Raw genomic sequence first — 12,244 nt, forward strand, 5'->3', positions numbered from 1 at the left:
TTTAACCTCCAGGATGAAAAGCAGAGCCTGGCCTATGCTTTAAGAAAGGATAAAACCTCTGAAATGAGGCTTTGTATCAGTATTTTAAAAAAACATCCCTACGTATCTGCATTCCATAGTGTGACATTTCAGATGCTGCCTATGTATTAAGGCATCTGGTTGCTATCAAACATGAAAATTATGAGCAAACCCCAGTTTAATCATATGTCCTGTTTTCATCTTTTTATTCTGCTCACCATCCACTGACAGTTGCATAAAATGCAAAGTGCCTGCGCTTGAGTTACACAAGTGAATACTGTAAACAATTACTACAAGTTCCCCGGCCCTGCCCTTAACTTAAGAATGACCACAATTACAATGGTGCCACTTCAAGAAACATGACTAAGTATTGAACTCTGATGTATGGAAAAGAAATTAGATATGTAGTTTGAAAACAGTCAGATCATGAGTCATTAAGAAGGCTGAATGGCTTAACCTCTTCTTCTTCCCTTACCAAAGAGTTTCCACCTTCTCACACAGAGAATGACCCACATTCCTACGTTAACAATAAATGGAGAATGCATCCACTTTTGGCTATTAAGTGGTGCTGCTTTTTGCATAAAGCAGCAGCTTAGAAGCAGCAAGAACTCCTGGGAATTACTTTTGGGTTATGTGTCTTCCCATCACTTAGAAGAAAGAGAGGTGCTAGAGATGGTAACTGCAGTAGAACTTAGCCTAACTTTTCTTCCACTATGCTATCTGCTACTAGCTATTCATTTATGAGTATTGTCTATTAAAAAACATCTAACTTAAACTGCATTAAGGAAACCCCAGGTTCTCACATTCGATTACTGCCTGAAACTGAAACCTGATCAGCAGGAACCTGAAAATCCGTTACTCCTTACGAGAGCAGAGCTTAGCAGAGGGACAGCTGACAAGAAGCAAACCCACACCGTACTTCACGTTGCACTTTTTGGATTAATTACTACTTCCGCTCCTCCAGGATGCATTTGAGGGGCCGGTTTCATCTGCATTCTCCTTACTTGGCTAAATGTCACATGGGCAAGAAGGAAGCCTGCCCTCACTATTGACAGGAAGAGGTCAAAGCTGCCATGGCTATCTCACTGTTGAACCACGGCATCCCACGAACGCTGTTGTGTTGCAAAAACGGACCAGAGGACCGCGGGGAGAGGTGACATGTTTTTAAAAGGGAAAGCGCAGCCTCAGCGCAGGAGGCCCTGGTGCTCTCTGCGGGGGTGGCATGACAGGGCAGACGAAAACGCCGGTACTCCGCCTCAGCCGAACGCCTCGGCTCAGAGCCCCGACGGCCTCGGTCTGCCGCCAGGACGGGCACCGGGAGGACGGATCAGGCCCCTGGGCCGGGAGTTTCCTCGGCCCCGCTCAAGCCCGCCTCACCGCGGCGCCCGGCGCTTTCCCACGAAGCCGCGGCCGCAGCAGCACCCCCGCTCCGCGGCAGCCGGACCCATCGCCCTGCCGCCCGCCTCCACCCCGGGGCCGACAGGGCAGCCACCCGCCTCCCCGGGCGAACGGCTCCGAAGCACGAACGCCAGTGACCACAACAGGCGGAGGAGTCACGGTGGCCGCTCTTTTTAAAGGCCCGACAGTTTTAACGGCTGCTGAGCTGGCGGCGCCACAGCCGCGGTCTCTGACGCCTCACGCCGGCAGCAGGCCGCCCGGCGGACGGCGCACGCCGCGCCGCGCCGCGCCGCCTGCCCGCCCCCCGGGGGAGAGGTGCGCCAGGAGCGGGGCGTCAGTACCGTCCCAAGCGCCGAGCCGCAGCCGCGGCGTCCGGCGCACCCCGCACGGCGAGGGCGGCCGCGGCCGGCGTCTGTCCCGCCGCCGCCGCCACCCGCCGAACTACAGCTCCCAGCAGGCGCCGCGGCCCGGCCCCGGCCCGGCTTGCGCACGCGGCGGGCAGGGACGAGGCGCGTCCCTCCCCGCCCCTGCTGTGCGGCCGAACAGCTCCACTCTCGGCCCAGTGGCTGGCGCCCGCCGGAAATAGCCGCGCCCCCGCGCCCCCTGGGAGTTGTAGTTTCCTGCCCCCCCCCGCGCCCCCTGGGAGTTGTAGTTTCCTGCCCCCCCCCCCCCCGCAGCGGAGCAGCCCGACCAGGGCGGGCGGGACTCCCGTACCACCGGTCCCGGCGGGCCGCGCGGCGCGCGCCGGAAGGGGCCGCGGGCCGGAAGGGGCCGCCGGCCGGAAGGGGCCGCCGGCGGATGCTGACGCCGGCGTCAGCATCCGTCGGCGGGCGGTGGTGGCGGGCGGCGCTGGAGTCAGCGGGCGGCGATGGCCGGGCAGATGGCGGTGCTGGGTGAGCGCGGGCGGGGGCGCAGGGGCCCGCTCCGCCCCTCGGGCTGCCGAGGGGACGACGCCCGGCGGGGCGGGCGGTGGCGGGGCCGGCGGAGCGCTGGGGAGCCCCCGCCCCGCCCGTGGCGGCCTGCGCCGGGCAGGGCCCGGGCGCGCCCCGTCACCCCGCCTCGGGCGGCGGGCACTGCTGGGGCTGCGGCAGCCTTTCCGCCAGCGTCACCGCCCTGGAGTGGCCGCTCAGGGCGGCGCGGCTTCCTGCGGGCGGCCGGCGTGTTCCTCCGTTCGGAAAGCCGAAGTGCTCGGTGGTGTATTGCGAAGAAGCGCCTGGGGAGGTTCGCGGCAAAAAGGAAACCTGTTCTTTCTCGGTAGTCTGTTTGCAGCGCAGCTATGACCTCCCGTCGCTCCCGGGTGAAGGAGCTTAGCCGCTCGTGGAAATTTAAGCTATTTAGATTTCTTCTTGAGTTTTTATTTGTTTGCGGTGTTTTTTTTTTGTTTTTTCCTTTTCAGGCATTGCTCTATGTTAGCTTTTGGGGTTTCTTGGTTTTTTTCTGTTGGTTATACGTAGAACTTTAAAAGAACCCAGCCACCTGCTCTGCACTTGAACTAGGCTATCCCTTGATTTCAAGGCATAGAAAGGATTCAGAGGTGTGGGAAGATGCTCTTTGGGAGCTATGACTGAAATAAGAGAAGTTAGCATGGTTTTGCATCTCCTTATTTTTAGGCTTCCGATGAAGTTGGAGGAGATGGTTGAATCGGGATTTTGTCGCTTCAGTGTGATTTTGTGCGGCCTTATTAACTAGATGACCCTTAGGGGTCATTTGCAGGCAGTTCCTCCCAAAATACTAATTAGCCTATATTTTTGAAGTACCTCGTAGACAGAAAAAGAACTATTAGAGGGGTGGTGATATTTGCAGCTTTGCTGTACCTCTTGGGCTTTTTTTTTAACCTGTGTAGTATTTAACGCCTAATATGTTTTACTTTTCTACCCACTTTTTTTTGTTGAATTAAGAGACCTGAAATTGCTGGTGACCTTTGAAGAAATTGAAAACTAATTAGGTAGCTGAACAGACTTCAGAGCGTACAATAAAACTGCACAAGGTGTAATTTGCACTGACTTCTAAGTTTGCAGCAGTAGATACTCTGACCCTATTTTTTTAAAATATGTGTTTCAGGTTCAGCTATTCTGGCTCTCTTGTTAGCTGGCTATCTAGCACAGCAATATTTACCGATGCCTACACCAAAAGTAATTGGGATTGACCTTGGCACAACTTACTGCTCTGTTGGTGTCTTTCTTCCTGGAACAGGGAAGGTGAAAGTTATTGCAGATGAAAATGGGCACAACAGCATACCAAGTATAGTCTCTTTCACAGACAGAGAGGTGTATGTAGGATATGATGGCCTAGAACTGGCTGATTCAAATCCTCAGAACACCATATATGATGCAAAAAGATTCATTGGGAAAATCTTCACTTCAGAAGAACTGAAAAATGAAAGTAGCAGGTATCCCTTTAAGGTAAGTAGCCATTTTCTTCAGTTCTCTCCAAGCAGTAAGCTATAGGACATTTGAAACATGTAGTAGGTGACCAGCTTAGCTGACCATTAGCCATTTGGCTAAATCTGATACACCTGGAAACCGTAAGAGCTATCCAGAGAGGGGAGGAGGAAATGGTTGTGGAAGTCGCGTACCTCTGTGTGAGAGCTGATAGTGATTTTCCAGAGGACCCTGTCCTCTACTGTGAAATGTGTTTCTGGGTAACCTTCCAGCCCCTTAAAATATAAATTTCAGCTAGAAGTTCTAACTGTGCTTTGCTGAAACTTCACTTCTCCCCTGATATTCTTAAAAAAAAAAAAAAAAAAAAGTGTAAAAGTAAGTCACATCACTTCTGTCCCAGTGCATTTTTTTCCCCTAGCACTTTTCTAGCACTTACTTGACCAGCAGCAGATCTTGAAAGCTGCTTTTTTTAAGAAAATGTTGCATTAATTTAGCATGGTGCAGTATTTGCTGAAAAGAGACAAATTTCGAGGTACTGGAAACAGTCTTTGAATCCTTTACTTGTTAAGACAAGCTCTTCCAGTACCAACCTGTTTGCTTCCTTTCAGAAAGAAGAACCTATGGGAAGCTTTATCAGTAGGGTAAACCTAATGATTAAAAGCAATACTTTTATCTTTGAATGTGGTGTTGAAGTTGATTACATAGTTGCTAGGTCTTAATTTTTTTTTTAATGTTCTTACCTGGGCACAGTGGATGTTACCACTTGGGATATACTTGGACACCTTAAGTGGCATGTTTTGCATAATAGTCATAGTCAAGGAATAAAAGTGATTTGGGAAGTGGCAAAAGCACGTTTGTATTTTTCCAGAATAAATAGACTATATGCAAATAAAACATTTGGCTGGAGCAGGGTAGGAGAGCATAAGAAGAAGACTTCACACCTGTTGTGTTGCTTTTTCCTCCTAGATTTTCAACAACAATGGATCAGCTGAATTTTCTGTGACAACTAATGAAACCTTTCGCATCACTCCAGAGCATGTTGGCTCTCAGCTGCTACTGAAATTGAAGAGAATGGCAGAAGGCTATCTTGGCATGCCCGTTTCGAAGGCAGTCATCTCTGTGCCAGCAGAGTTTGATGAAAGGCAACGGAATTCTACCATTAAGGCAGCTAACCTTGCAGGTGATGTTTCTCTATTCCAGTGTTTTTCTAGGAAACCTTCAGGTCTGTTTCACTAACAGTAAAGTCTTTGGGGAGGATATGGAAACAGTGAATCAGTGATAGAGAACCTTAGAATGGATTTTTTTGGTTTTTTACAGTCCATTAACAATTGTGAGGAACAGCAGAGAACTCTTGGGTACCGACAGGTGCAGCTAATGCAAACATAGCTAGCTAGAAGAATTAAGTTTTACATGAGGGAAAATAGTCTTTTTTGGTAATCTCCAAACAGAGAGACCATGCAGAGCATCCTTGGACAATAATTTAAATGGAAATAGAACATGTGAAATAAGTCTCCTTAGCAAGGTTTCTCTGGAAGAAACGTGTTTGGCCAAATCATGGTTCTTGACTTCACCCTGACACTGAAGTAGTACACTTTAGGCTTAAATAAAGAAAAATGTTCATTGAGTATTACTGCTTAGGAAACAATTTCCTTTAGATCTGACATTTTACTTAAGGTAAGTTTGGTTCAAAACAAAACAAAAAAAACCCAACAACTGATGGTAAATGTCATTATGATGGGAGAAGTGCAGTTTTCTGGAGTGTACCTGACTGTTGGTTGGTATCTTTGCTCTTTGTAGGGCTAAATGTTTTGAGAGTAATCAATGAACCCACAGCTGCAGCTATGGCTTATGGACTCCACAAAGCTGACGTGTTTAATGTTCTGGTGGTGGATTTGGGTGGAGGAACTTTGGATGTGTCTCTGTTGAACAAGCAGGGAGGGATGTTCCTCACACGAGCCATGGCAGGTGAGAAAAATTCTTTACTTTCTCGAGGAGTGGGGGTAAAGGAAAAGTGCACCTAACATTACTATTAGAGGAGCTTTTGAAAATGTACCAGCCTTGTCACAAAGTGTTCTCCAAATGTGTTCTCAGCTGTCTTTCATGCAAAGTTAAGCTTGTGACTTGTTTCAACAATTAAGATAAATTCACAGGTTTTGGCTGACTCAAAGGAATAAGTTGTGGTTTCATTTTCTCCATGGCTGTTAAATTTTGTGCCCATGAGTAAAGTGCTGATGCATATTACAGTTACTTTGGCTGGACTTTTGGGGGCTGGTGGTGTTGCAAATTTTTCTGTTACCTTTGTCCAAAGTGGAAGTACTTGCCAAATCATTGACCAGTGATTTTGGAACATCCTTGCCTTGTGTTTGACTCCACCTCAGTTGGGCAGGGTTTGGGAATGCACACGCTGTTAACCCAGAAGTAAGTTTTGTGATATATATGTGCTGGAGTGTTTCATCACGTGGCAAAGAGTTGTGGCAGCAACGTTTAGTAAAAATGTAGTGAATACGCAACTGCTTTTCAGATGACCTGGATTCAGACAGGTCTTGAGATGCAGTGCTAACTGTCTGCGTTGCCTTCAATGAACAAGTTTTGGTATGAGCTGCTGTCCAGTAAGACTGGAACAGCAAGAAATATTTAGCAGCTTCATTCTGATTTATTTAGATGGAGGTCCACTAGGTGAATTCCCATTTTCAGTCAAAACAAAACAGTGGAAACTTTGAGAGTATTGTTCAACATGGATGAAAATCTGCAGGCTGTTTTTTTAACTCTGGATGGAAAGCGTGAACAATTGTTTGAAAGGTTCTGAAAACATGGTGCAAAAATAATCTTTCAGTAGAAATTGGTTAATATATTATACTTTTTTCTCTCTTTCTCTCTGAAGGCTAATATAACATATATCTGTTAACAGAGCTTGAAGTTCACTGCTTGCATTTTATCACTTCCACTTTTGGCACAGTATCTACATACACTTCAGTAGCATGTAGTTTTCATGTGGGTGCATGAAGACACTGAATACCTTGAAACTGTTAAAACAGAAATCCCAATAAAGCTGTACTGTGGAAGTGTTAAGAGAAAAATCCATTCTGGGCAGAGAGAGAAATCTGAAACTGAGAATTTTAGCTGGAAAAGCAATTTGCTGTGAGAGATTGCATTTCAGTTACAGGCTTCCAGCTAGAAATTTATCGTTATGTGTTTTCTTCTATAGAGAATACCTCTGAATTAACAACCACTGCTTTTTTCTGCTGTAGTGTTGCAGAGCAGTTCCAAGGGAAAAACATTGAGGGGGAGTAGATTCTAAAATAGTTGCTAAATAAAAATCTGGAAGTTACTATCCATCATGTGTTCTTCAGTGGACAACAATTATGTCTATTTTTGCAGCTCTGTGAGCTCTTGAGCTATGCCTGTGGTTCCCTAGTATCATTGTTCTGGTACCTGAGCACCATCTCCTAGTAACAGAGAAGATGTGTGGTGTGTTCTGAAGCTTTGAAGGTGACGTGTCTGACGCCTTCTATTCTGATGTTTCAGGTAACAACAAACTTGGAGGACAGGATTTTAATCAGAGGTTGATGCTGTATTTATATGATCAGCTCCATCAAATGTATGGTTCTCTGCCAACAAGAAAAGAAGAAACACATCGTCTCAGACAGGCTGTGGAAGCAGTTAAATTAAATCTGACTGTTCACGAGGCAGCTACACTAAGGGTGTTGTTGACTATGCCAGAAAGGAAGCTTATAAAAGAACTTCCAGAAAGTGAGGTAAAAACAAACACTGTGCTAAAAGGCAAGCCTTCACAAAGAACAAAAGAGCTGAAAAATCTTGGAGACACTTCAAAAGTAGAGAACAACTTTGTCAAAGTTGTGTTTGAAACAGAAATCTCTAGGAAACTATTTGAGATGTTAAATGAGGACCTTTTTGAGAAGATTCTTGTGCCAATTGAACAAGTGTTGAAGGAAGGCCACCTACACAAAGCAGAAGTAGATGAAATTGTGTTAGTTGGAGGCTCCACCCGGATTCCTCAAATACGCAAAGTTATTCGGGATTTCTTTGGAAAGGAACCTAACACCTCGGTAGATCCTGATCTAGCAGTTGTAATGGGCGTAGCTATCCAAGCAGGAATTGTTGGTGGGTCCTGGCCTCTTCAAGTCAGCGCTATAGAAATTCCTAATAAGCATTTACAGAAGACTAATTTTAACTGAAAAGAAACTCTTCCCCATTGCATTCCATCTCTTCGAAAGTGTACTCAGATGGTGCATACTTATCTGACTGGCAGTGGACCCTAATCTTAGCTGTATTATATTAATTTTTTATCCCAGTTAGTGTTACTGGACACCCAACTGTGTTAAAGCTAGATGTTATTTTAAAGGTACGAGTGATTTTTGAAGTTCTGAAATGTCCTGTATTGCTTGTAGATTGAATATTGGATGAAAATGCTAGTGATGACACACCCACATATTCTTGCTAAATTTTATTAGCAAACCCTGAAGAGGTGTATGTTGAAAATTCAAAGGGAGTGTGACTAAAGGTTAGTGATAATATGGTATGGTACTGTAGGTATTCCCAGGTCCAGTATATTTACTTTGAAAGAATGTGAAGCAGCGTTAATGCACGTAGCACTAGCAGTGTTGAGCTTAAATTTATTTATTAAATTGAGTCATTTGAGCATTTAAGCACCTTTCTAAAAGACATGTTGCAGCTTAAATGAGACTTATGCATTCACTTGATTCTTCGCTGTTCATAACAGCATAATGGTATTACTGAGGCAATATGGCAAACTGTCTCACGTTTCAGCTGAACCATATTAAGAAACTTGGCTCTTGCTAATGTAGAGTTACTTAGTGGGTCTCCAAGGGCTTTACTTCCTGATCTGGTTTTGATGGTTAATGTACAGGTGCTGCTGTCATACCACTGATGTTCTCCACAGAGAACAAGGGCATATTGCCAACTATACCTCCCTCCGCCTTATTTGAAAACTTCAGTAGTTTTATGTATCTTAAAGCTACACCTGGATATCTTCCCTTGAATTTGACCAACACCAATTTCATTGTTGTGCATCTACAAGTGTGTGATGTCTGTCCCCTGGAGTACCACAAGCCGTACTGTTCTCGGGGAGAACGTGTGGGACAGAAGGGTCTGCCCGGATGAAGTTGAGTTACTGTTGTCCTAGTAAATGAAAATTCACCCAACTATTTTGTACTTTTTAGCTCACATCTCTGGTTTAAGTTTTATCATATCCCAACTCTAAACTGAACATAGATCAGAGATTGTAGCTGTTCTTTTGGGAAGAAAGCAGTGTGTGTAACTCGGGATTTGAGGTAGCACTTCTTGGGACTTTATTTTAGGCAAATAGTTTGCTATCCAGCTATCTAGCAAATGCATGAGAAGGAAAAAATTAATGATCTGAAAAAAAAAATTGGTGTCAGTTCTGCTCTCTTTGGAGAGTTAAATCAATGCTTAAAGGCCAGTTGAGTTATATTGTCTGTGCAGGACTTTCTACAGTGAAAACACTTCATTCAGCTAAGACTGGCTTCAACATCCATCAACCCAGTCTTAATCAGGTAAGCTCTAGTAACAGGTGGTTCTAAGCATTTTCTTGTATTCTCCAGAATAATTTTGATTGTATTAGGCTTGCCAAGGTAAAGTGTGGGGCTTAGATTTATTGTTTAACCTATGACTATATTAAAATAGACCTATTATTCTCCTGGCAGTAGGCCTGATTTATGGCACTGCCATAAATCGATTGTGCTGATTCAGCTGTTTGCATAGCTATTGTCTAAACATATCTTTGAAGTAATCCAATTAAAAACCTCTTAAATTGAATCATAGTTGCACACAACCATTCCATCAGCATTGCTTAACTTCACAGAGGATTCAAAAAATACTGCTAACACCTGTTTCATTTCACTGAATTGAAAACCAAAGTGATTTTTTTATTTGAGGATTTTTTTCCTTTGTACCTCTTTGGAAGTGACCCTGTCTAAGTCTGTATGGAACTTCCAGTAACTAAAACTCCTGCATGAAAGAAGTGCCTCTTCAGTGAAATCATGGATGAATGCCAATATACAGTACAGTTCTCATACACGGTTGCTATTTGGGGCCTTTGCTTTGCAGATATAAATATATATATATTTAATTTAACATATATTCCAATGTCTTTGGAGTCATTGTGGCCTTTCCTTCTGCCCTGCTGTAAATTCATCTCAAAGTCTACTGGAGTTACAATAGGTCTTTAGTCTTCATTTTTTTAATGCACTCTGTAAAATGAGCAGACCTGTGTAAAAACAGAACCACATGACAGTGAAGTTAAACTGTTAAAAGCTTTTTGCAATTTTGGGACAAGTTAGGTAGGAGTAACTTTAAACTGTTAAACTCTCAATGCAAATAAATGAAGTACTACTTTTCTTTTGTATACTCCTTCACTCTGGAGGAGTTAAATCTCCTTCAGTATTAATCTGGGAATAGTAAGGGAGGGGTGAGTTGTTTACTTGTAAAAAAAAAATACACAAAAGGGTATTTATTCAGATTTCTATACAGATTTTTTTTGAGTAAATTTAGTGTACATTGGATATCTCACAATGCATCCTTATTTATTAAGTAACTTTTCTGAATTCTGTAATCAAGTTATTTATTTTGTATCTTTTGATTTTAATACTGTATTTTGGCACGGACCATTGAATTTTAGAGATGAGTCCACTGTACTAAGTAGGTATTTCCAGGTATGCATGTGTACTGCTTACCGAAAGTCTCTCTTTAAACAAACTGGTATTTGAGGACTGAAATCTTTCTAAAAACAAGCCTTGAAATGTGAGTATGGTTTCCTGTGGTGTTTGGTGTGTAACAAATTTATATAGCTAAAGTTTGTTTTGTGAGTTGAAATTCTGAAGTATTAAGATGCCTCACCAATTGTATCTTCCTGAATTGTTTCCAAGTGCAGATGATTAAATGCATTTTATAAATAACCTTTTAGAATGTTTTTAATAAAAGCAATTTCTGTCCCTTGGACATGTCTTATTTCAGTTTCTCAGGGAAATACTGTAACAACACTATTTGCCTCTCTTCCTTGGATTCCTTTGGAGTTTAGAGGATGAGGTTGTAATCCCTCAACTTGTCAAGGGGTTGCTATACCCCGAAGTGACATATCTTTGGGAAGTGGCACAGAGGAGTGTTAGGAACTGGGGTGGGAGGGGGGAAAAACCCTTTGTCCTCAAGCTGCAGTTTGGGATGGAAGAATGGAACTGAGAAGAAAAGTGCAGGTTGGTACAAGGAAAAGCAAGGAATGACTGGGAGGAAGGAGGAAGCACCAACAGGGAGGGAAACCCTGGTCAAAGGGAGTGATAGTGAACTTGCTCCTGTTGGGAGTGGGAGCAGTTCCCACCTCTCCTATGCTCTTTGTGCCCTGCCTGCAGGATCACAGGATGTGGGGCAGGAACAGACTCTTCCTTGTGTTGTTCAACAGCTGCAGGGTGGATGTGGGGAATGGCTCCCAGCATATGCAGAGTGAAGGCTGGGGGCAGGTTCATGCAGAATATGAGCAAATGTGATGATGTTTGAAAAGTTGCAGGGAGGGAAGCTTGCCCCAGTAGGTTCCAAATTGTCCTTCAGTACTTCTAGCTGTGAGAGGATTTCTACATGTATGTCATCTTGGGATTCAGGCTGGGAAATGTAAGGTCTAGAGAGCCTGAGAATCTTAGCCTGCAGTTTAAACCCAATTCAGAATTTTCATGGACTGCTATACCCAGAAACAGCCAGAGAAAATGCTACAGTGCATTGGCAAGCCTCTTGCTTCCTGGTGCAAAAGCTGTGCTGATAACCCTTAAGCCGAGTCCAACATTTCCCCCCAACAGACAGCCATCAACTATGGCTGGCAAAAGGCAGAAATGTGTATGTTCCTGTTGGGGAAAGGAGGGTTTCTGCTCAACTTCTTTGCAGTTTCTCCTGTGATGCTGCCAGGAAAGTGTAGAGCAAGGACTGGAAGCAGGCCTGAGGGAAGTGGCACCTGAGAAGGTGCTGCCTCTGGGATTTTTGAATGCTGTGGGGAAGAAAGTTGAAGCAGACCATGAGCAGGTTCTGCTCCATGCTTCTTCCTGTGAAAAGGAAAAACAGAGCCATGGGTGCCCCTCTGAGCCGCATCCTCACTTTAGACTCTGCCCTGATACCCTGGCTGTCCCACCTTTCCTTTCCCTAACCCAAGCAACCTAGCTGAAAAAAGAGCCATACAGGAGCTCCTCAAAGGGATGAACTGTTGGGTCTCTCATACTGTCTCCAGCCAAGCGACAGTAACCTGTGCTGTCAGAAGGCCCTTTGAGAACAGCCCCAAGCTGGGTTTTTCCACACTTGCCTTTCCTCAGCCTGGCACCTTCTCAGGAGTCTCAGCAGTTAGTGGCCCATATGGGGCAGAGCCTTTTACAGGTGGGGGCTGCCTATGAGTAGCCCCATGGGATGAGGCTGGG

The 12,244-nt window shown here is 44.8% G+C and overlaps 1 protein-coding gene across 1 annotated transcript; it reads left to right on the plus strand.

The window, feature by feature from the left end:
- Positions 1-2,227: 2,227 nt before the first annotated feature.
- Positions 2,228-10,794, plus strand: HSPA13 (heat shock protein family A (Hsp70) member 13). Its single transcript, XM_069785347.1, has 5 exons — positions 2,228-2,309; positions 3,478-3,818; positions 4,764-4,977; positions 5,595-5,762; positions 7,323-10,794. Exons 1-5 carry the CDS (start codon positions 2,285-2,287, stop codon positions 7,991-7,993), a joined length of 1,419 nt encoding a protein of 472 aa, XP_069641448.1. The 5' UTR covers positions 2,228-2,284; the 3' UTR covers positions 7,994-10,794.
- The last annotated feature ends 1,450 nt before the right edge of the window (positions 10,795-12,244 follow it).

Source organism: Haliaeetus albicilla, chromosome 6 (assembly GCF_947461875.1).
Source record: "Haliaeetus albicilla chromosome 6, bHalAlb1.1, whole genome shotgun sequence".
Lineage (NCBI taxonomy): Eukaryota > Metazoa > Chordata > Aves > Accipitriformes > Accipitridae > Haliaeetus > Haliaeetus albicilla.

What these genes read in the sequence shown, in the direction of transcription:
- HSPA13 (XM_069785347.1), top strand. Translation starts at nt 2,285, where the DNA reads ATGGCCGGGCAGATGGCGGTGCTGG. An exon ending in CGGGCAGATGGCGGTGCTGG is followed by an intron (nt 2,310 to 3,477) that starts GTGAGCGCGGGC and finishes TATGTGTTTCAG; the next exon opens with GTTCAGCTATTCTGGCTCTC. An exon ending in CCTCACACGAGCCATGGCAG is followed by an intron (nt 5,763 to 7,322) that starts GTGAGAAAAATT and finishes CTGATGTTTCAG; the next exon opens with GTAACAACAAACTTGGAGGA.